This window comes from Podarcis melisellensis (genome assembly GCF_964234715.1).
Source record: "Podarcis melisellensis genome assembly, chromosome: 6".
In the NCBI taxonomy this organism is placed as follows: Eukaryota; Metazoa; Chordata; class Lepidosauria; order Squamata; family Lacertidae; genus Podarcis; species Podarcis melisellensis.
In genome coordinates, this window is record NC_138538.1 from 82,996,713 (window position 1) to 83,020,183 (window position 23,471).

General features: G+C 41.7%; 1 protein-coding gene across 1 annotated transcript; it reads right to left on the reverse strand.

Moving 5' to 3' along the window:
* Positions 1 to 6,532: 6,532 nt before the first annotated feature.
* On the reverse strand, positions 6,533 to 21,270 carry RGS13 (regulator of G protein signaling 13). The gene is made up of 5 exons (XM_081914966.1): positions 20,933 to 21,270; positions 14,918 to 14,986; positions 11,095 to 11,156; positions 10,123 to 10,289; positions 6,533 to 7,029 (listed from the first exon to the last, which is right to left on the reverse strand). Exons 2-5 carry the CDS (start codon positions 14,980 to 14,982, stop codon positions 6,820 to 6,822), a joined length of 504 nt encoding a protein of 167 aa, XP_081771092.1. The 5' UTR covers positions 14,983 to 14,986; positions 20,933 to 21,270; the 3' UTR covers positions 6,533 to 6,819.
* Positions 21,271 to 23,471: the final 2,201 nt, after the last annotated feature.

Consider the following 23,471-nt stretch of genomic DNA (forward strand, 5'->3'; position numbering starts at 1 on the left):
AAACCTCAGTGCCTAGGACTTGCTGATCGTATGGTCAGTGGTTCGAATCCCCGCGGCGGAGTGAGCTCCCGTCTTTCGGTCCCAGCTCCTGCCCACCTAGCAGTTCGAAAGCACCCCTAAGTGCAAGTAGATAAATAGGTACCGCTTTACAGCGGGAAGGTAAACGGCGTTTCCGTGTGCTGCGCTGGTGCTGGCTCGCCAGAGCAGCTTCATCACACTGGCCACATGACCCGGAAGACAGCGCTGGCCCCTGGCCTCTTAAGTGAGATGGGCGCACAACCCTAGAGTCGGACACGACTGGCCCGTACGGGCAGGGGTACCTTTACCTTTAATACATTTATATGGAGAGAAATGCATATTTTGAGAGGAAATGGTTCCAAAAATACTATTTCAATTCAAGTTTTCATGAAGTTTTCTTACATATGCAGGACAGATTTACAAACGTATTCTCCTGATAGCTGATTGGTTCAGATAATTCCAACACATCTCAACATCAACTGTGATATGCTTATTCGATCACTCCCAGTTCAGGGATACAATGTGTGTAATTACCTTATCTCAGAGGAGGTTGGCCATTGCCCCTCTGCATGCAACACTGCTGTGGACAGTGACTCATACAGAAAAACAGGACCTGAGCTTCTCTGAGGGCAATCTACTTTTCTATATGCTGAAAGTGCTGCAAGGGTGAAATTCACTACCTCTTTTAACTGGAGGAAAATATGTCTCCAGCTGCTAAAAAAGCATGCTGCCATAGTTATGCTTTTATGGGTGCCCATTGCTGAGTCCATTCAGTGATAGCCATAGGAATAACAAAGAGCAATGGTCTGTGTTAACCACAAGAGCTGTTGGATTTCAGTAGCTCTTAAACTATTCACTTAATAAGAGAACTTATTTGAAAGGAAGGAGGCTGCAAATGGAAAATGCAATTGAACCTGGTGTTCAAGTACTCTTCCTGACAATGTTTGGATAAAAGAGGGCAAGAGGCTTGGTTACTGCATTTGCCTTTGCTATTAGCGTCAGTTAATATGAACTGTATGACCTGATAAAAGGTATTCATGGGCACTCACTAATAAGCTGTTTTGCCTCTTACTGTTTTGCCAGTAAGAGGCAAAACATATTTCCATTGCAAATGACACAACTGTATAAATGTCGAATAAACAGCAACTGCCTGAACAATATCCGTGGCCATTTCCAGAGAGCAGAATCCTGTAAGATTCAGAGATACATGTGATACTCTAATAACTCAGCTTGTGGTGAATGGATTGCTAAATAGGTGTCACATCCTGCATTTCAAAACACACTTGCAAGGAAGTAAATCCCATTGAACTCAGTGAGGTTTACTTCCAAGTAGCCATGTTTAGGATTGGACTGTTTAAAGACAGGTAAACATAAGGAAGGCATTATGATTCATGTCCATACTTAATGCCAGCTGTTTCCTGTAAATTTTAGAAATCCTTAACTCCTTCCCTTACACCCACTGCCTACAGTCTGAGCAAACTGTAAATGGATGTAACTGGCATTGACGTGTTTGCAGAGTAAGTTGAGAAAAGGGTATGGAAGGAAAGAGGAGACTGAGACATAGCTGTCAACTTTTCCCTTTTCTTGCGAGGAATCCTATTCAGAATAAGGGGATTTCCCTTAAAAAAAGGGAAACATTGACAGCTATGGACTGAGAGGAGATATGAGAGCCATCCTCAAGTAGCTGAAGGGCTGTCACATGGAGGATGGAGCAAGCTTGTCTTCTCCAGCTCTGGAAGCTAGAACCCAAACCAATGGATTCAAGTTACAAGAAAGGAGATTCCAACCAAAGACCAGGAACACCTTTTGACAATAAGAGCTGTTCAACAGTGGAATGGGCTCCATTGGGAGGTTGTGGACTCTCTTTCAATGGAAGTTTTCAAGCAGAGGTTGAATGGCCATTTGCCATGGATGCTTTGGTTGAGATTTCTGCATTGCAGGGAGCTCAATTTGATGACCCTTTGGGTCCCTTCCAACTATAGAGTACCTGTGGTACTAGAACAGGCATAGGCAAACTCAGCCCTCCAGATGTTTCGGGACTACAATGCCCATCATCCCTAGCTAACAGGACCAGTGGACAGGGATGATGGGAGTTGTAGTTCCAAAACATCTAGAGGCCCAGTTTGCCTATGCCTGCTCTAGAAGTTGGGGTAAAAAGCTCTTAACCTGGTGGTGACTGATGAGGAAGGAGATATTTGGGTTATAGTGCAGAAAATATTGATCACAGTGCAGCAGCTGTGACAAGAGTTGGAGTCCAACAACACCTGAATTGCCACAGGTTTTCCATCCCTGTAATACAGATTGCTCTGCCTGTGTAGTGGTTCTTAACATAAGACCATTAAAATAACTCGCTTTTAAAAGTCTTAGTGGCCCTTTCTACATTCAGGTTTGCACAAGTAGGCAGTGAGTAATATTTTAGACAGTTTTTACTCAAATGAGCAGTGTTCCATCCCTTCTGTTCGGGAGTTCATTTCCTTCCTCATTGTCTTTCTCTTTCCACAAATGGAAATCAATTACATAATGTCATTGCCACCAGATATAGAGACAGGAGGTACCCCCGTACACACAAGTCACAGTTTCAAAGCTATAAAACATGTTTCTCATAAACAGAAGGAGGATCCAACAAAATAAAATTTAATTGGCAAGAGGAAAATCCTTGTTCTAGTACAGCAATTAGCAATGTGGGTGAGCAACCCTGGATGGTAAGTGGGGGTGGGGTGCCAGGATACCCACAATACTAACCAGCAACAGCGGAGTGCAAACAGAACTCTTATTCCAAATTAATTTAGATACATGTTCCTCTTCCTGGTGTCTGGCTAATCAGCTATGTGAAGTGACTGCTGCTATGACTCATTGCACAACCCTGCTCCCCTCCTCTGGCTAAGGTTTAATAATGAACTGCTTTCGTTTTTCATCTGCCTTGTTAAGTCAAAAGTGAAATTGGATACAAATGATGTGGTGGCTCAAATTAAGAGTAATAAAGCCCATCTGACTGAGAACTTTCAGATGGATTCCCTTCTTGTTTTCATTTGGGCCATTTCTTTGACCACTTGCAGTGAAAATGCAGATTGTCTGAAGGTGAAGCTGTACTCACTACATTTAGAGCAGAAAGACACACACACAAACACACACACACACACCACCTACCCTTAGTTCAAGTGCATATTTTCGATTCTTGGGGTGAGTTTTGAACTGCCAATTCTGCATGTTGAAATAAAATAAAAATAAATTGTCCAATAGCACCTTAGAGACCAACTACGGTAAGTTTGTTCTTGGTATAAGCTTCCATGTGCATGCACACTTCTTCAGATACACTAAAACAGAAGTTACCAGACCCTTATATATAGTGGGGTGGGGTGGGTTTTTCTCAGGAGGGTAGTAGGAGATGGGTGATTGACTCAATGGGTATGGTAAATCTGTTGATGATTGTTAATGACTGCAATTAGTCCTACAGGAAAAAGCAAGGGATAGTTTGCAGATGTAATGAGACAGGAATCCAATATCCAATCTCTCTATTAAGACCAGGTCTCTCCATAGTTTTCAGTTTAGTGATAAGTTGTAATTCAGCAACTTCTCTTTCAAGTCTATTTCTGATATTCTTTTGTAATAAGACAGCTGCTTTGAGATTCTGTATTGAATGTCCTGGGAGATGGAAATGTTCTCCTACTGGCTTCTCTGTCTTGTGATTCCTGATGTCAGATTTATGTCCATTTATCCTACCTGAATTCTGCATGTTGGTAGCATGATTCCATTAGAACCAGGCATGGGGAAGCTGGCAACGAGAGAGACTAACTGGCTAGCATAACCAAAATGTAGACTCATTAGGCTTGTATTCAGGTATTATATCTCACAAGATTAGATGTGTATGGGGGGGGGGGACGACAGTATTACTGGCCCCAATCCTTGCAGTCACGCTCCTTGACATCCTCCACCCATGCATTCCATGAAGAGGGGAGGTTGTTCAATCTGTGTAAGCTCCTTGTGTGATTTAGAACCCTGTTTGTGTTCTAGAACCCTGCAAGGTTCTAAATCAAATGTGGAACCTACAGCTGTAGAGCACCCTTCCCTCTTCAGACCACCTCCCAACAATGTATGGATAATATAGGGCTGCGGAGGCAGCAGAGGACACCACAGTAGGGCAGCATTTGGACAGCTTTCCCTAGTTGGAGACTCTTTTTATTCTGTAGGCCAAGGATGGAGAACCTTTGGCCCCCTAGATCAGGCAAAGGAACCATCCCTTACCACTGGTCCTGTTAGCTAGGGATGATGGGAGCTGTAGTCCCAAAACATCTAGAGGGCCGAGTTTGTCTATACCTGCTCTAGATATTGTTGGAATTCAACTCAAATCAGTCCCAGCCAGCATGGCCAATAGGACAGGGATGAAGGGAGCTGATGTCCTTTAACATCCAGAGGATCACAGGTCCTCAATTCATGTTTCAGACTGGTGTTTCACTAGATAGAAACTCTTGAGGTTTTCTTCAAAGTAAAAAGGGGAAGGGGATATGGATTGGCCATGCCTGTGGCAGCAATTGTGGCATTATTTTGCCAGATGCTTAAGATCTCTAGTAACCCTAAGAATCTTGACTTAAAGTATAGGAGTGTCCAACCACAAGGTTTATAGAGAAAAATACAAAACTTAATATTTTTTCTTCCTTTTTTATCCAACTAAGACTTTAATCTAGCTACAATAAACAAATAAAAAGGAGGGGGGAAGGGGGGAAGGGATAGAGAAAGAAAAAAGAAGAAGTAGAGTTTACAAGAGAAAAGACGTTAAAAGAGAAAGATAGAAAAATAAGATTCAGAAAGTAAAGAACTTCCCATTCTTCTTCTGTCTGCTATATAAAAGCAGTATTCACTTTGTCCACACAACAAAGCCACTTTCTATAAGCAAACATTATCTTCAGTTCTCAAATCCAAATATCATTATTTCTTTTTCTTTTTCATGCAACAATCCTATGATAGGTTTCCAATCGTTAACAAATGTCAACAATGACTTTTCTCTGATCAAACATGTCAATTTTGCCATCTCAGCTAAGTCCATTTTAACCGCCATTCTTTATTTGTTATCAGCATGAGTTTTTGATGTTCACTCCTTTATATACCTGAACATATTTGTGGTGTTTCTGTTCCGTTCCATTCTCCTTGAGGAAATATTTCCCTTGTTTCAGTATTAATCACTATTTACCACAGGCACATTCAGACACTCTTTCATGGCAGTTTGCCTCAATGCACCTTTCACCTATGATACTTCTGAGAAGGCAGTGCCATTAAATAAGGAAAAGAACCCACGGCCTTTGTGGCACTTCCAAGTATTTCTTCTCTGGCAATTGTCAGGCATCTCTGCTTGTCTCAGTATAAACATATGGCAGTGAGTGAATCAGTGCTTGAAATATGGCAGAAAGGTAGCGGGAAACCTTATTTGATTATGTTGTATTTATAAAAGCATTTATATACCAACCTCTCATAAAATATCAGGGCGGTGTACAGCAATATAAAAACATAAAAGACCCTTCAAAGCAGTACAGAGCAATAATAAAAATGACTGGGTACACAATAAAAAAACTAAGCACATGCAGAGCCTGTTGTCATAGAGATGAAAGTCAATATTCTGCTGGAAGAGCTTTCCACAGAACGGGACCAATCATCACTTCTGGTTGAGTCACCTGGGGCTCTGTAACATGGGGGAGAAATAACAGCCCTCCAGATGATCTTAGTGTTCGGGCTAGAATATAAGGGCTCAGGAGGTCCTTGAGGTATCCTGGACCCAGGTTGTTCAGGGCTATGTACCTCAATGCAAGAGCCTTGAAGCTGGACTAGTAGCATATGGGCAGTCAGTGTAGATCAGGCTTCCTCAAAGTCAGCCCTCCAGATGTTTTTGGCCTACAACTCCCATGATCCCTAGCTAGGAGGACCAGTGGTCAGGGATGATGGGAATAGTAGTCTCAAAACATCTGGAGAGCTGAGTTTGAGGAAGCCTGGTGTAGATGTTTTAACAGAGGCGTCACATGCTGCTGGCCCTCTAGCCCCATGAAATCCACATCCATCTCCTGACTCTCCCAAATTTTAGTCCCCCAAACTCTAGCTAGGTGAGTGGCCATTGCAAAATATAAGCAAACTCCTGCATACACATTCCAGGCCCCAAACTTAAGCATTGGGGCAGCAGCTACTGTATATTAAGCAGGGGCAGCAACTCACAGGGGCTGAGCCCTTTTGTCCACCCCCCATATTTTGGGGAGGGGGTTGCCCCCAATATCCCAAAAAATCAGGGGAGAAGAGGGCCAAGCGTGGAGCCAAGCACAGCGTGGCTTCAGTTACCAGTTCCTTCTCCTCCTCCTGCCGCTTAGGGGAATGGGGGGTCAAAGCAGCCCCCTGCTGGTGGCAGGAGGAAGAGGAAGATAAGTAGCTGCCAGTCACTGAAGCCACACTGCCACTGTGTTTGACTCTGGCTTCGGCTCTTCCCAAAATACTGACTTCAGGCATGCAACGTCCTGTCCCGCTCCCCCCAGCCCTTGCATGCTGGTGCCTCTGATACTAAGTGCCAATGTGAAATTAGGTTGGTTTGTTCAGAGAGACTATGATTATTCCAAAGTTGCTGCCCCCCCCCGAAATATAAACAAATCACGCTGCTACTGACATTATTTTTTACATTTGATTTGTATGGTTCAGTTCAATATTACCTGTGCTAAGTTAAAACATGACAAGATTTATCTGTGTTGTATATATGTTCCATTAGTGTCTTGATTTCCTCTTGTTTATGATAAGGCTCAGAAACAGATGGTGAAAATGGCCGCTTCCGAGTTCTCATTCTCCCTCTTTCATAGACACCAGTGGTTTCTGTCTGGTTGAAAGCGTAAGGAAAAGGTTTCGATAGATTTCTGAACCAAGAAACCTCGGGTAGGAATCCCTTTCCATGTGCAAGTAAACAATTTTCTGGGCTTCGTTGAAACAGGACTGCGTTGCTTCTTGAATGTTTTTGATAACAGCTTCTCTTGCTTGACTATCCATGTTAATCTGAAAAGGAGAGTAAAAAGGTAAAGGTAAAGGGACCCTTGACCATTAGGTCCAGTCATGGACGATTCTGGCGTTGTGGCGCTCATCTTGCTTTACTGGCCAAGGGAGCCGGTGTACAGCTTCCAGGTCATGTGGCCAGCATGACTAAGCCATTTCTGGTGAACCAGAGCAGCGCATGGAAATGCCGTTTACCTTCCCACCTGAGAGGTACCTATTTATCTACTTGCACTTTGACATGCTTTCGAATGCTAGGTTGGGAGTAGCTGGGACCGAGCAATGGGAGCTCACCCCGTTGCGGGGATTCGAACTGCTGACCTTTTGATTGGCAAGCCCTAGGCTGTGTGATTTGGATCACAGCGCCACCCGCATCCCTGAAAAGGAGAGTAGTTTTCAGCAAAATTAATAGGTTTTCTAAAAGAGTTTTGATAATGCAAGAGGTAGGTCAAAGTGAGATGCTCAGAGGGGGAACAGAAGCCTGTGAAGTGAAGATGGAAGCGGCCAAAGTGCTGTACCATGAAAGTACTTATATACGCACAGAGACGATGTGGAGTAGTGGTTAGAGTGCTGGAGTAGGGCCTGGGAGACCAGAATTCAAATCTTGAATTCAAATCTTAGGTGACCTTGGGCCAGTCACTGCCTCTGAGGGTTTTTGTTAGGATAAAATGGTGAGGAGGAGAACTTTGTATATCATCTTCAGCTTTTTGGAGGAAAGGTGTGGGATATTAATGCAAAAACAAACAAATGATAGATTAGATAGATATAGATAGATAGATGATAGATAGATAGATAGATGATAGATTAGATAGATAGATAGATAGATAGATAGATAGATAGATAGATAGATGATAGATAGATAGATAGATGATAGATAGATGATAGATAGATAGATATAGATAGATAGATGATAGATAGATAGATGATAGATAGATAGATAGATAGATGATAGATAGATGATAGATGATAGATAGATGATAGATTAGATAGATAGATAGATAGATGATAGATGATAGATAGATGATAGATGATAGATAGATAGATAGATAGATAGATGATAGATAGATAGATAGATAGATAGATAGATAGATAGATAGATAGATAGATGATAGATGATAGATGATAGATGATAGATAGATAGAAAATATAGTATTGACACCCACTTGGAATTGAAATGGATTTTTCATGTTTGGGTCACCTTTGCATAATATGCTTATTATGAAAGCAGTCTGTCCTTCCCCAACTTTTTGTGTGTGTAACAATGACATGAGGCTTTCCTTCCAAGAAACAAATCCTAATGGAAAACAGGACCTTTCACATGAACATGAAGCCACAGATGGCATATTCACCACTGAAGGATTTCATCAAGATGTTCCCCTACTGTTACTTTTGCCACTGCAGTGACCTATATTTCAAGCCCATGTTTAAGCTCTTTAAAACAGTACATGATGAATTAATTAATTGCCTTCTACAAAAACATCTCAAGATGATCTACAATAAAAATAGCAAAAAAGCTAAACATGCAAACAAAAGAACAGGTTTAGTGGGGGATACACTATCCTATCACCAGTGATGTAGTCTCTCATATTGGTCTGTTGGCGCTGCAACCTGCCAACAGAGTGCCCCCAAAGGCACACTCCTCCGGTGTCTCCTGAGGCGGACAGATGCCAACCAACCATCCACTAGTCCAGTTGGGTTTTATACATGGCATTGGGAGGGGCACCATTGTCACTGCAGGCAGCAAAATGTCTTTGGCTGGCTCTGTTTCTAAGTTCTGTTCACACGTGGATGCTCATCTAAAGGGCAGCAGTGGAACACTCATGAACAAGGATCTCAGTGTGTTCTGCTTGATTCATGAGCACCTCGAGTCCTCTTCAGCAGGCAGATGTGATATTGCCAATCTGCCAGTTAGGCAGGTCTCATTTCAAGTGAAAGCCTGGAACTAGTTGATGTGGCTGTTCCACTATTCCATTGTTTATACCAGGCTTCCTCATCCTCGGGCCTCCAGATGTTTTGAGACTACGGTTCCCACCATCCCTGACCACTGGTCCTGCTAGCTAGGGATCATGGGAGTTGTAGGCCAAAAACATCTGGAGGGCCGAAGTTGAGGAAGCCTGGTTTATACCTTGTAAGCTCCTCTTCTCCTGTCCCAAGCTCAAAAAAAGATCACCAAACATTGAACCTGCCTTGGATTTCATGGAAAGACTGACACTCTGAGCCTGGGAAACAGGCTGGTATGAGCACACCATTAGTGTGAAGTTCTGTTACTTGGGTTTTATTTGGGTTTCTCCGCCTGAAATTTAGAGAGTGGCATGGGAGATTTAAGAGCAGCAGGAGTCTCTGAGAAGATAATGTTTCTCCATTATAACAAGACTACTGAGAATGCAAAGGAGGCATAAATTTATTGCCTGTGTTACTACAATTCCAGGTTATGGTGTGAAGCCTCAAGAGATCACCATCCCCTTGCTGATGCTAAGAAGGTCTGGATGTATTGACTATCTGGGAATCACTTTGGGTTCTGTCTGGATGGCCTCGGTCCAGTATATCTGAAGGAGCGTCTCCTCCCCCATCGTTCTGTCCGGACACTGAGGTCCAGCTCCGAGGGCCTTCTGGCGGTTCCCTCACTGCGAGAGGCCAAGTTACAGGGAACCAGGCAGAGGGCCTTCTCGGTAGTGGCGCCCGCCCTGTGGAATGCCCTCCCATCAGATGTCAAAGCGATAAACATCTACCTGACATTCAGAAGACATCTGAAAGCAGCCCTGTTCAGGGAAGTTTTTAATATGTGACATTTTAGTGTATCTTTCATCTTTGTTGGAAGCCGCCCAGAGTGGCTGGGGAAATCCAGCCAGATGGGCGGGGTACAAATAATAAATTATTATTATTATTATTATTATTATTATTATTATTATTATTATTATTATTTAAATATAAGAAAAATAAAACAAAATAAGGTCCCCATCTTTAGCTTTCAATTGCCTGAAGAGATATCTGAGATTATTATATAATAATTTTTGGAGACTTCACTGTTTAATTTGCATAGATAACAAGCACCAGACCCAAAACAGACTTTCTGTATTCCTCTCCAGATCATTAACTTACCTCCCTCGGAGCCTGAGGCTGTATATATTCCTTGAAAAGTTTATGTGCCATCGACATTCTTTTCCTCTGCGATACAATCTTCTTATACTTTTCACAAGCAAACCAGAATTCAATGTTCTCATCGCTGTATTCAGTCTTCAGGTAGGTTTTGTAGACAATAGGCCCATCTGAAAATCAGGTGGGGTCACTCGGTGTGGTAACAATGCATACCCTCCAGTGTGCCAAAACTGGGATGCACATCTTCCAAGCCGTGCTCTCATGTGACTCATTTGACCTGTGCAATATCATGGAGCACAAAAATTCTCTTTCTCGGGGCCATGCTGTTGTAGACTATTGGTACCATGTTATACTGCTGCTGAAAGGACTGCACTGGTGGCCAGTTAACTACCAGGCTAAGTTCAAGGTGTGGTACTGATGTACAAGTCCTATACAGTATAGCTTGGGACCCAAATATCTCCATTATCATGTCATCCCTTATATGGCCAAATGATCACTGCACTTTGCAGGAAAGGCATTCATGCTTTTAAAATTGTTTTTACATGTGCAATTTTAAAAATGCAGGTTTTAAATATATATATATATATTCTGAAACGGCTTCTCAATGCTTCCTCGGAAATGATTAATAAAATATGCATTTTTAATGCAGACATACATTATCCCATATGTTTTCCTTTAAAGTGGGCATTTTGTATGCGTTTTTATGTAAAACATGGGAAGTGGAGTGTTGTGCACAGTTTTTGAATCAAAATTGCACTGCAAAATCCAGAGAAGTGCCGAAATCTACAAGGAAGTCTAAGAACATCATCTAGGTTAATCCACTTTGAAAATCTGATCAATCACTAGTCTGCACCCACCTCACAGAATATTTGAGTTTTTGTCAGTTATATGCACCAGCCTTCAGGGTACATAATTTACACACACAAACAGATCTCCAAACTTAGTGTTCTTGTTAAGAATCACATGATAACTCACATTTAGTAGCCATTAGTTTTTCAAAAGACTGAGACCACTGCAGCACTTCCTCCAGACTTACTCTATGAGAAATAAGGGAAATGAAAACCATGTGTTTAGAATAGCAAATAACTACAGCGCTGTGGTCTAAACCACTGAGCCTAGGGCTTGCCAATCAGAAGGTTGGCGGTTCAAATCCCCGCGATGGGGAGAGCTCCCGTTGTTTGGTCCCAGCTCCTGCCCACCGAGCAGTTCGAAAGAACAAAGTGCAAGTAGATAAATAGGTACCGTTCCAGCGGGAAGGTAAAGGGTGTTTCCATGAGCTGCTCTGGTTTGCCAGAAGCGGCTTAGTCATGCTGGCCACATGACCCGGAATAACTCTGTGGACAAACACCAGCTCCCTCGGCCAGTAAAATGAGATGAGTGCCGCAACCCCAGAGTCATTTGCGACTGGACCTAACAGTCACGGGTACCTTTACCTTTACAGCGGCCACCTAGAAAAAAAGGACCTTGTGCACCTTTAATCGTTCTGTAGAAGAGGTAATTCTCTCGCCATGCAAGGTGCGGAACCCCTACCTGAAAAATGAAGGTCTTAAGGATCTATTTTGTTCTGAGCTGGTTAGTTCAAAATGTGAAGTGTTGTGCCTTCTAAAAGGAAACTGGACTTCATCCATGCCATTCTTTTCCCCATTATTCCTCATCCTGAGTTCCCAGAGTTCTGGTGCTTAATCCCAGGTAAATGTGTGTAGGATTGCAGCTATGGATGGACAAATCTGTCAATTTTGGTTTCTAATTTTTTGAATCTTAAACCCAATTCTTTGTATTTCCACCTCCTTTTACATTTTACAAGTCCTTGTGAAAATTCATTAGCATTTTAGAGTGAAGTTTTCCTAATACACTTTTTTCTCCTATACATTTTTTTGTATGAAATTTCCCTACTACAAGTTTGCAAAGCAATTTTCCCTTAGACAGTGCATTTTTGTATGTTTATGTTAGTTTTAAGTAAGTAATTTAAGTAATTTTTTGCAAGCAATTTCTCCCTATTTGATGCATGTTTACATGTTATTTTTTCAAATTAATGTATGCATTTTTCTGCATGTTACTGGGCTGGAGCACTGCAAAATTCTGAGAAGTGTGAATTTTCAGACTATGTTGAGGCTTGCATTTTGTTTCAGAAAGTATGAATTGGGTAGGTTCACCATTAAATGTGAACTGAAATGAATTTCTCCTGCATCCCCAATTTTGAAGATCTTGCATTAAAGAAACAAAATGGAGTAGCCATCCTGGACCACCTAAAAGTTAGAGGACAATTTTCTTCATCCCCGCTTGGCCTGACATCAGTTCCACATGCTTACCAAAGCCACTTAATTATTACAAAGTTCATTCCTAATCCATTCTTGATTAAAAGCAAAATTGGCCTTTGTACACTGAACCCAAACAAAAGATTCATAAACCTGCCTTGCACAACAGCTGTTTGCCGGATTTTACAGCGTTGGTGATTTATAACCATCACTGTTATTTGCCTTAGGACATTTTTAGCTTACCCTAGCAAAGTGCCTGGGTCGTTTCTGTGTGTGTTAGCAATAAGAAGATTCCTCCTCTGATAAAAATACATTCTATTCTTTGTTTGGTTGGTGCCTTGAACCACCACACTCCTACTTGAATAGCTCAGTCGGTAGAGCATGAGACTCTTAATCACACAGTTGTGGGTTTGAGCCCCACGTTGAACAAAGGATTCCTGCATTTCATGGTCCTTTCCAATTCTACAGTTCTATGATATATAAAACACCAGCAAAGCTCCATGTCATGTGACTTTGCTCCAGCCCTTCACCTGCAATTTTGCACCATCCTAGGCATAGTATTATATTCGTTGTGGAATTGTAGTGCCTGGGGAACTTCCTTTGTCAGGCAGAATGTGGGTAAATTGGCTACAAAGGCTGGTAAAAGCAGCGGTGCTCTTGGGTGTTTCAAATTTCAGTGGCGCCTGGTATGGCATCCCTCCCCACCTCTTGCCTTCCATTCGGCTCATGGCTGCGACAACCTGTGGCACCCCCTCAGCTTGGTGCCCAGTGCAGTTGAACCGAGTCACGCTGTCCTAAATCCACCTCTGACCTAAAAGTTATGAAATTAGATGAAAATCTCCCTTGAGAGTTTGGAATAGGAGGTGTGCTTGCATGGGCATAGCCATAGGGACAGGGAGGGGCAGCTGCCCCCCTAAATCAACAAAAATCAATAACAATCAATAGCAATACATAGCAAACTAAGGTTCTGCCCCTCTAACAGAAATCCTGACTACACCCATGTGTGCTTGCAGCTGCTGAGGAGCCCAGTTTTATATAGATTAGTTTATGCCATAAATTTCTGACAATATTTTACTTTTATTTTTGTATTTTGAATGCAGTTTATCCAAGCTCAAACTTATAAAGGCCCCCACACACTCAACAATGTTGCAAAACCCTTGAAACTTCTAAATTAATTTTGAATTGCAAGAATAAGCAATGCAACCATCTTTGATTGCCTTTCTCAAATATAAAAGGAACAGTTTTGGCACGCACATCGCTTTGAATAACCTTGCGAACTGTGATGTTAACACTTAAATCTTGTTAAAGTTTCAATAGAGGATTGGAGTGATCATTCTGTTAATTTGCTGATGCTCGACCTGAAGGAATTGGTGACAAAATTTGCAAAGGAAAAAGGTGCAGCAATTGAGATTTTGATGCGTCTGAAATGGAAACTTAAAACCCCGCCAAAAAAACCATTTATTCAAAAGTTACCATACAGCTTTGTCCACTGCCATAATATCACAGAATAATCACTCCAATCCACTCCAATACAGTGGTACCTCGGGTTACAGACTCTTCAGGTTACAGACTCCGCTAACCCAGAAATATTACCTCCGGTTAAGAACTTTGCTTCAGGATGAGAACAGAAATCGTGCGGCAGCGGCATGGCAGCAGTGGGAGGCCCCATTAGCTAAAGTGGTACCTCAGGTTAAGAACAGTTTCAGGGTAAGAACGGATCTCCAGAACGAATTGAGTTCTTAACCCGAGGTACCACTGTACAATCAGAGATTGTGCATTACTTATTCTTGCAGGTTAAAATCAATATAGAAGTTTCAAGTGTTGCAACACTAGGTGGCAGCCATGCAGTAGCAGCCCATGTGGTGTGGCTTTCCTCTGTGGGCAGGGTGGGCAGGGTGGCAGCAAGGTTAAAGCTGTGCGGGCAAAGCAGCAGGTCTCATGAGCCTTGCAGAGACATCCTGGCAGGTCTGGTCTGAGACTTTCACAGCCTCTGCAAGCTGTTTCCAGTTTCCTGTTGGCTCTTGGAAACTGTATCTTGTCTTGATAGCATGTGTTACTGAAATCATCGCTCCAATCTAGGCACTTCAATTATTTCTTTTGATAAGCTACTTTGTAATAGCTGTGGCAAGTCAGTTATGAATGTAACAATGTGACTTATATTAATTAGGCATGACTGGTTTTTCCCCCATTGGTTTCAAAGTTACAGCTAATTTTAGGAAGATTTATAGGGCAGCAATTGTTCAACCGCTTACGTGCAAGCAGACATGTCTAGGATTACATTGTTGGCCTTTTTAAATTTAATAAATAAATGAAATAATAATGAGCAAAATATTTTACTTAAAAAATTACACACACACACACTCCCCTAAAGTAGTTTTTTAGCATAGGATCACAAAATGCTACTTCCCAAAATCTTGATTATTTCAATGGGATGCTTACAACTCTCTTTGAAATCAATTTAAAAGTAGAAGAGACTAACAAAAATCAGAACAACTATAGTTCTCTGTATTCTATCGATGTGCTTTTTTCCAGATTGCACTTACTTTGAAGCGATTCCATTTGTGCCATCTCTGAAGATGTTGCAGAGCCAGCAGATTCGGGGACTCATTATCCTAGTTGAAGAAAATAGGTATACGTAAGCACTTGATGTGTTCTGTATTATTACAGTTACCATTCCCCCATTCCAGTTTTAGGGAAGGGATTCCCACACAATGGAGTTGACATTGCCAGTCTTCATGCCATGTTTGCAGACATCTTTCTTGGCAGAGTTTGGCTTGGTGCCTGAAGCCAGCTCCCTGTATCCCTGGGGATACTGCCATCTTCCATTCTGTAGACATGACCAAAACTCTGAGGTACAATACTCTGAAAAGCACCATGTGCATTGACAGCATAGTAGTAGTAACTGTAGTACTAATGCATAATACTCAGCCAGGTACATTTTTAGGGCATGAGTATGGCATATTCTTCATGGTGAAAGTCTTAAGAATATAAAAACATACAAAACCAATTAAATATTACTTTCAGATGGAGACATCTTAATGTATTTTCATTTTTATCCAACAATATATTAGTGGATCTTGCAACATAAAAGTTTCAAATAAATCTTTATTTCTCTTAGGAACATTAAAGGTTCCAAGAAACCTTTTTTCTCTTTGAGCATAATTTTTTTTTGCACTGTTATTTGACATATTGTATCTATAAGTTCTTTATAAAACCCCCATATTAAGAATCTGTTCGGTTATGGATTTTCTTGCACCTTGTTAAAATGGAGCATTTCACAGTAGACCAGACTTCCTTCCCTAGTCCTGATGATACTTGTTCATTTTTTCATATAAGCCATAGCTTATACACCATGTCATTGGTGTATAAACTGCTAGATGACATTCTGCCCACAACACATAGTCATGTATATTTTGTGCTGCAAATCTATTTCTAATCTTTGGCACTGCCAGTGTCAACAGAACTACTTTGTAAAGGCAATTCCCCATTCAAAACGATAACATGTTTCCACAGCAGCTCCTCTTCTACAACCTGTGCCAAAAATCATTGCCCAGGGAAGGCATATTATAGACAGATTATGAGATAAATCCTCTATCTTTTGAAAGCAAAAGATACAAATATGGCATGCCTTCCTTCCTGATAGCACTAACTAAAAGCAGAGAGTTGCATCTCCCTCTCAAACAAAAGCTGCTTAGTTGGTGCAGATCTATTGCCGTATTATAATCATATTTTAGAAGAAAATGCTATTGAGACAGTCTCATATTATTGATGCAGTCAGTGATCTAGCCAGCCAGCCAGATCTTTGTTCAGGATACTCCATTCCATCCTGCTTCCTCCCAGTTTTCCCTTCCTCGCTCCTCAGGTACTGCTGTTTTGACTACATAAAGATCAACTCTCAGAGAACAAGTTTGTTGTTAGGCTACCATTCCTAGTACAGTTAAAGTTAGTTGGCTCCCAGTACATTTCCAAGCACAATTCAAAGCATTGGTGCTAACCTTTAAAGCCGTAAACGGCCTCAGTCCAGTATACCTGAAGGAGTGTCTCCACCCCCATCGTTCAGAAATTAACAACTATCTGACTTTTAGAAGACATCTGAAGGCAGCCCTCTTTAGGAAGCTTTTAATATCTGAAGGACTATTGTATTTTAATATTTTGTTGGAAGCCGCCCAGAATGGCTGGGGAAACCCAGCCAGATAGACAGGGTATAAATAACAAATTATTATTATTATTATTATTATTATTATTATTATTATTATTATTATTATTATACCTGAGTCCCACTGAACCCAGTGGAATGAGTCACCTGCAAAGTATTTATGTCTTAAAGTTTTCAGGGGGACTTATTTGTGATTAACCGTAGCTTGATTATGACCCACAATATCTAAAGGCATGCCTAAAAACGTTGCTCCCCTCTTTGTTTTGTTTATATTAGACCTGTGAATGTGGGGAGGCAGCCTTCCTCCTGCAGAAGCAATAGGAGGAACTAACACTTCCACTGCCCCCTCGTGGACTATACCTACAATGCTCTCACCCTGGCCATGATGCAGATAATTTTATCAGAGCATCAGACTAAAAGTGGGAGAACGATGGGTCAATGGCTCAGTCAGCTATCCTTGGATAAAATGCTCCTTGAGATGCAAACATGCAAACATGGTTTTAGATACAGATGGTGATGATCATGGTGGTGGTGATGATGATAAGAAGAAGAAGAAGAAGAAGAAGAAGAAGAAGAAGAAGAAGAAGAAGAAGAAGAAGAAGAAGAAGAAGAAGCAGCAGCAGCAGCAGCAGCAGATTGGGTCGGTCCAGCTTTAAATGTGAACTGAATTGAATCCCCACCACCACATCCCTCGTGCCAACTTCACCTCAGGCCACAAAATGTCTTAGGCTGGCTGTCCTTTAAAATTTGGGTACTCTAAACTCTCCCAGGCAGGCCTGCCAGACTCCAGAGAAACAGTCTATTGCCACTGTGTGTTCTTTGCTTCACTGTGAGGGGCTAGCCAGTGGTGTAAAGTGAAAAAACTTTGCTCCTTATTCAAGACAGCAGGAATGAAGGCACCAATAGCAGGGATGAAACGAGAGCTGTAACGTCCAAGGTACCCGAGAATAATGCTTCACAGAAGGAGGGGAGCACTTAGATGCCCAATCCTACGCTCTCAACTGTGCTTGGTAGTTTTTGTTTTCACCTGACACTCAGGAGGATTCAGGTGAAATCAGACTTCATGCTGAAGTGAGTGGAACATATTTCTTTCTCGCACAGTATATGAAGAATGCTCCACCTTAAAGACAGACCAGTTGCCTCCTGGAACATAAAGCTCCTGGAACAAATAAAAAAATGTTAAGCAAATATCTATGGCTCTAGGAGGTGCTGGGAGAACAAAGGGCTTATTTGTGCAATGTGAAAGGTGTGCCCCTTTCCTTTTTTCAAGCAAGCCCTTTTGATAATAAAGGCCTGGAGGCCATCTGTTTGGTTTTGCATCACTGTTTAGTGTTCCCACAAGGGTTAGATTTTGTCTTCCAGGAGAATTTAATCCCAGTTCATAGGAACTCCTAGGGGCCGTAGGGGCTTCAGCCCCCACAATAAGATATTTGAGAGAGTCAGGCCCCCACAAAGTCAATGGGCATTCCCATTCAAATGGGAATTTAAAAGGCAGACTCCTTTGAGGGCAAGTAGTAGTAGAAGAAGAGTTTGGATTTGATATCCCACTTTATCACTACCCGAAGGAGTCTCAAAGCAGTTAACATTCTCCTTTCCCTTCCTCCCCCACAACAAACACTCTGTGAGGTGAGTGGGGCTGAGAGACTTCAGAGAAGTGTGACTTGCCCAAGGTCACCCAGCAGCTGCATGTGGAGGAGCAGAGACGCAAACCCAGTTCACCAGATTACGAGTCCACTGCTCTTAACCACTACACCACACTGGCTCTCAAAGTCACAGCTTCATTCTTGCTTACCATGAGGGAGCGTGCTTCCCATTTCATCAATTGAGCCAGGAATTGTCTATGTATGAGTGAGCTTCTTTAGAGTCCATTCATCAGGATGTGAGGTTACATTATGTCCCTTCAGAGACACCCATGAAGCCATAGTTGTAGATGTTTTGTTCTGTGTGGTATTTGTAATTTGTTGCTACGGGCAGAAACATTTGCTGGAGAGCTGAATGCTTCCATTTCACTCTCGCCAAACTCTGGATTGGGCTGTGTGGCACCCAGAAGCTGCATGTGGAGGAGCGGAGATGCGAACCTGGTTCACCAGATTACGAGTCTACCGCTCTTAACCACTACACCACACTGACAACTCTGCTTTGGGTTCCAGCCACACAAGATCTAGAGACAAGGCATCCTTTCTGTAGAGTCTGTTGGAAGCTAGCTTCCCAGCAGGTGGTTTGCTGCCAAAATCCTGTAGAAGATGTTAATTCATTTTCTTTACCTTGTTTGGCAGTTGTGGGGAGGCAACTGTCTGCAAGACTGAAGACAGATTCGTTCTCAATTGTGTGGGTGGATGGGGAAGAAGAGGGACTGAAGTGTCAATAATCTGGTGCTCCTGCTAGTGTGTTTGCACCGCACTGACCTTGCCACCACTTCACCCCTTCTGCTAAGCGACAACGACCCACCTGTCACGAAACTGGTGTAGCATCTCTGGCCAGAAAAAGGCAATGCATTATCTGAAGCAGTAGCAGGCAGCCTTCTCTATGAAAAAGCACTTTGAGTTTGAATGGGGTTCAGAGACAGTGTTTCGTCTTCGTACCAAGAGGTCTTGCACAGCAGTGAGCTATTCATGTCCTGCTTGTGAACTTCCCAAAAGCATCTAGTTCACCATTGTACCAATCAGGATGCTGGACTAGTTAGGTTTTGGGGCTGTTCTATAGTCGTATGCTCTATTAAATAAATTTCTTGCACAGTGCTAGAAGTTAATCTGGTCACACCCTAGTGTCCTCTAGAGCATACTTTGATAATTACTACCTCAGGTTTCACAAGCTGTCATACCATGAGCTTCAGACGCATAATCCAGCATAAAGCAAATCCAAGGCAGCCATATTGATGGTGGAATTTAGTGGCAACTTAGACAGGAGTGAAATTTCACCTGATTTTTCTTGACATTTTGTCTTCTGACCTTTGGTCATTTCCATTAGTGAGAAGTAGGATGGTATATAAAGCATAGCAGGTTGGCCTTAGACTAGGGGTGGATCAATTGGTCAATCTCAGGTTCTCTTAAAGGTAAAGGGACCCCTGACCATTAGGTCCAGTCATGACCGACTCTGGGGTTGTGGCGCTAATCTCACTTTATTGGCCGACGGAGCAGGTGTACAGTTTCTGGGTCATGTGGCCAGCATGATTAAGCCGCTTCTGGAGAACCAGAGCAGCACATGGAAACGCTGTTTACCTTCCCACCGGAGCGTTACCTATTTATCTATTTGCACTTTGATGTGCTTTCGAACTGCTAGGTGGGCAGGAGCAGGGACCGAGCAACGGGCGCTTACCCTGTCATGGGGATTCGAACCACAGACCTTCTGATCGGCAAGCCCTAGGCTCTGTGATTTAACCCACAGTGCCATCCGCGTCCCTTCAGGTTCTCTTAGTTGCTCATATTTCCACTATTGAGTTCAGTTGACCATATTTCCACATCACCCCCCCCTTTTTAATAATCTTCACCATTTGCTAGCATTTTACGTATGTCATTTTTCTTAATATACACATTTTTTCTTCACAATTATATTCAACATGCACATTTTTTCAAACATTTTCCCTTAATATAATGGATTTTTTGTATGTAATTTCCACTAATTCAGCTGAATGAAACTTGTGATATTTACATCTTTGAGATTTAAAATTTTATCTTCTCCATTGACCCACACACCTGAGAACAAATCTATTTTTTGTGCCTTCCCACAACTATAAAAGAAAGAAGAGATAAAGAACTAACATTTTCTACAGTATATCTTTATTAGACGCAGATGAGCCTATAATACATTTGTTAGCTGAGGACAAGGAGAAAGAACTCCACAACTTTTTTAAAGGGCATGAATGTTTCATTCCCATTATACAGAATTGGCACTTAAAGTTTTAGGCTGACCCCCATTTAATGATGATTACTACCTGGAGATAGATATTTGCATTGATAATTTTATAGAAAGGATGTTTGAAGGTATCAATTAACTGGTTTGTGAAGGAAGTAGGTTTAGAAATCTTGGCCACTTGCTCCTTTTTAAAAGAAAAAAACAAAACAAAATAAAAAAAACCATAAAACAAAACCTCCCTCTGCCTAAGAAAGATAGGCAGGTTTTTATTTAACATTATTTGTTTATAGGATTTATTTTCCACCCCTCATCATGAGTGATCCCAGGGCATATAACAACAACATAAAAGACAGCATAACAATAAAACACAATTGAAGCATATCATTAACACATCCTCCACTTCCTTCCAAAATTCTCAAAACCCTATTCAGAGCAAATGAGATCAGTCCTTAGCTGGTGTCAGAAAATAGCCAAGATAGGCACCAGCTAGACTGCAAGATGGAAGGTGCTCAACAACTGGGGTGCCAGTGCTGATAGATTGTGTACTCACCACAATATCCTCCAGGGTTTGGGGGGTTTTATTGGTTGTGGTTGCGGAGTAAATGATTTGCTTCTGTTTGAAATTTGACAGGTGCAAACTTCTTGCTCTTTTAATGAGGTTTCTTCTGGTGGTGACAACAGCTGGACTCGGAATGTAGGGATGTTTCTGAAGACCCCTCTGTTAAAGTGTTCCTCTTACTTTTTCTTAAAGCACCCAGTTCTTTTCTTCTACAGCTGGAATGTCACAGCAGATAATGCTGTATATAGCAGAAGTTCTCGTGAGCTTACATGCAAACTTTGCTTGTGGTTAAGTGTGCAGTTTGTGTGTGTGTTTTTAAAAAAGAATGTTCCGTTGGCCTTTAATGAACCTTTGATAAGAGAATGCTTGTCCTGTCTCTCTCAGGAGATCTTTACTGATCAACCAAAGTGACTGAAGATGATTTAACTTTTGCATGAACGTTCGCATCCATTGTTAGACAAGGCCAGGATTTTGTGACTAATATTTTCCAGCCCCTTTTAATCAAATGACACTTCCTTTTTCATTCCTAGAACCTTGTTTGAAAAGTGAATGGTGGTCAGAGATAAGCCTTACCCCATTTTTGCTGTGAGACAACTATAGCTGGTGAACAGGTCATAGATCATGTGCTTTCCCTGAGGTTCTGAGTTTCCAAATCTGAAAAGGATTCTTTGGGTTGTAGTTGACTAACTTTTGTTCAGAGCAGAGCTGTTGACATTAATTGGCCTAAGCTAGCCATGGTTATTAACTTCAGTGTGTCAATGCTGAGTATAAGGTAGTTGAAGACAACTCTCCATTTTTACACAACTGGGGTAGGTAGCCTGGGGACCTGGGCACTTGAAAGATTGCATGCGCTAACATGAACCTGCCTATTAGTCATCTTTGCAGTTAGCTGGGGTAACTGGGATGTTGCCCTACTTATGGAATGCTATCCCTAGAAAGTCTTGCCTAGTGCCTACATTGCTATCATGAGAATATAATACATGACTCATCTGCTCCAACATCCTGATCTCTTTTAAAAAAATATTTTTTATTGATTTTAACATATAAATTATAAAATGTATTACAAAACTTATCACTTATACAATCTTTTTAGTCTTCCATCAGCACCTCTGATGATCCACCGTTTAAACCACTTCTTATGCATTTCTTAACTTTATATTGCCTTTACATCTCTTAACAAATCATCCTTCCCCTTCTCCATTTTTGCAATACTTCCAATAATACTCCTCACAAACCTTCAAATGTCATCTGATCTTCACAAATACTTTTCAAATAGTCTGTAAATTTACTCCAGTCTTCCATGAATTTCTGGTCCCGCCGATTTTGAATCCTTCCTGTTAGTTTATCTAGTTCTGCATAGTCCATTAACTTCATCCTCCATTCTTCAACCATCGGTAATTCTTGTTGCTTCCATTTTTGAGCCAATAATATTCTTGCTGCTGTTATTGCATATAAAAAGAGCTTATATTCCTTTCTGTTTATATCATTCCCAACAATGCCCAGTAAAAATGCTTCTGGTTTCTTTATAAATGTATATTTCAAGATTTTTTTCATCTCATTATATATCATCTCCCAGAAGCATTTCACCTTTTTACATTCCCACCACATGTGATAAAATGTTCCCTCTTTTTCTTTACATTTCCAACATCCTGATCTCAAAGTGGTCAACCAGATGCCTGTCAGAAGCCCACAAGGAGGACATGTGTACAACACACTCTCCCTACCTATGATTCTCAGGAACTGGCATTCCATTTTGCATGTCATTTTCACCAATATATCCATTTACAGGTATATGCACAGTTTACACTTGTATGTGCATTTGTGGACCCATTGCTTGGCTGGAGAACAGCACTGAGAAATCAGAAGTGTGAATTGTGAAGGCTGGCTATGTTTCAGTTTGCGTCTCATTTTGGGAAGTATGAATTAGGTCAATTCATTTAAAAATGGGAACTGAATTGAATTTCTCTGCAATAGATATGAAAGGCCTGCAAAAAAATAAAGTGAAATTCTCCTACCTAAGTCTTCGCATCCAGCAGAGCTGGCCCAATATATTTTTCTGCTTGAGGCAGAGAAGATGAGGACTCTATCAAGGACATGTGGCCAAACATACCCTCAGCCTGGTCTTTGCCACAGAGCGCATTGGTTATGCTTTGTTGATTGGTGGACTTGCTTTGTCTGTTGTCATGGATGGACCATACCCTGGACATTTGGGTTGAATGTATATAGCCACTCCACTCTGCAAAGGCAGGGGACCTATTGAGATGATCTGCTTCCAGAGACTGGTGGCATTTGATGGATTCCTGAATTCTCAGGACCGTGGGAGCCATGCAGCATGCATGACCCTGGCACCAAAATTTGTGGGTGCCCAGTCCCTTCATGGAGAATTTTGTGGGTGCTTGGGGCCCCAAGGCTCCTGGGGAATGCTATGGGACATGTCTGACACTCCTGTTGAGGTTCTTGTCTCACTGTGCTATAGTGAGATGTGCAGAGCCATTGATACAATCTCTTCTGAGTGCCCTTGCTGTCACTC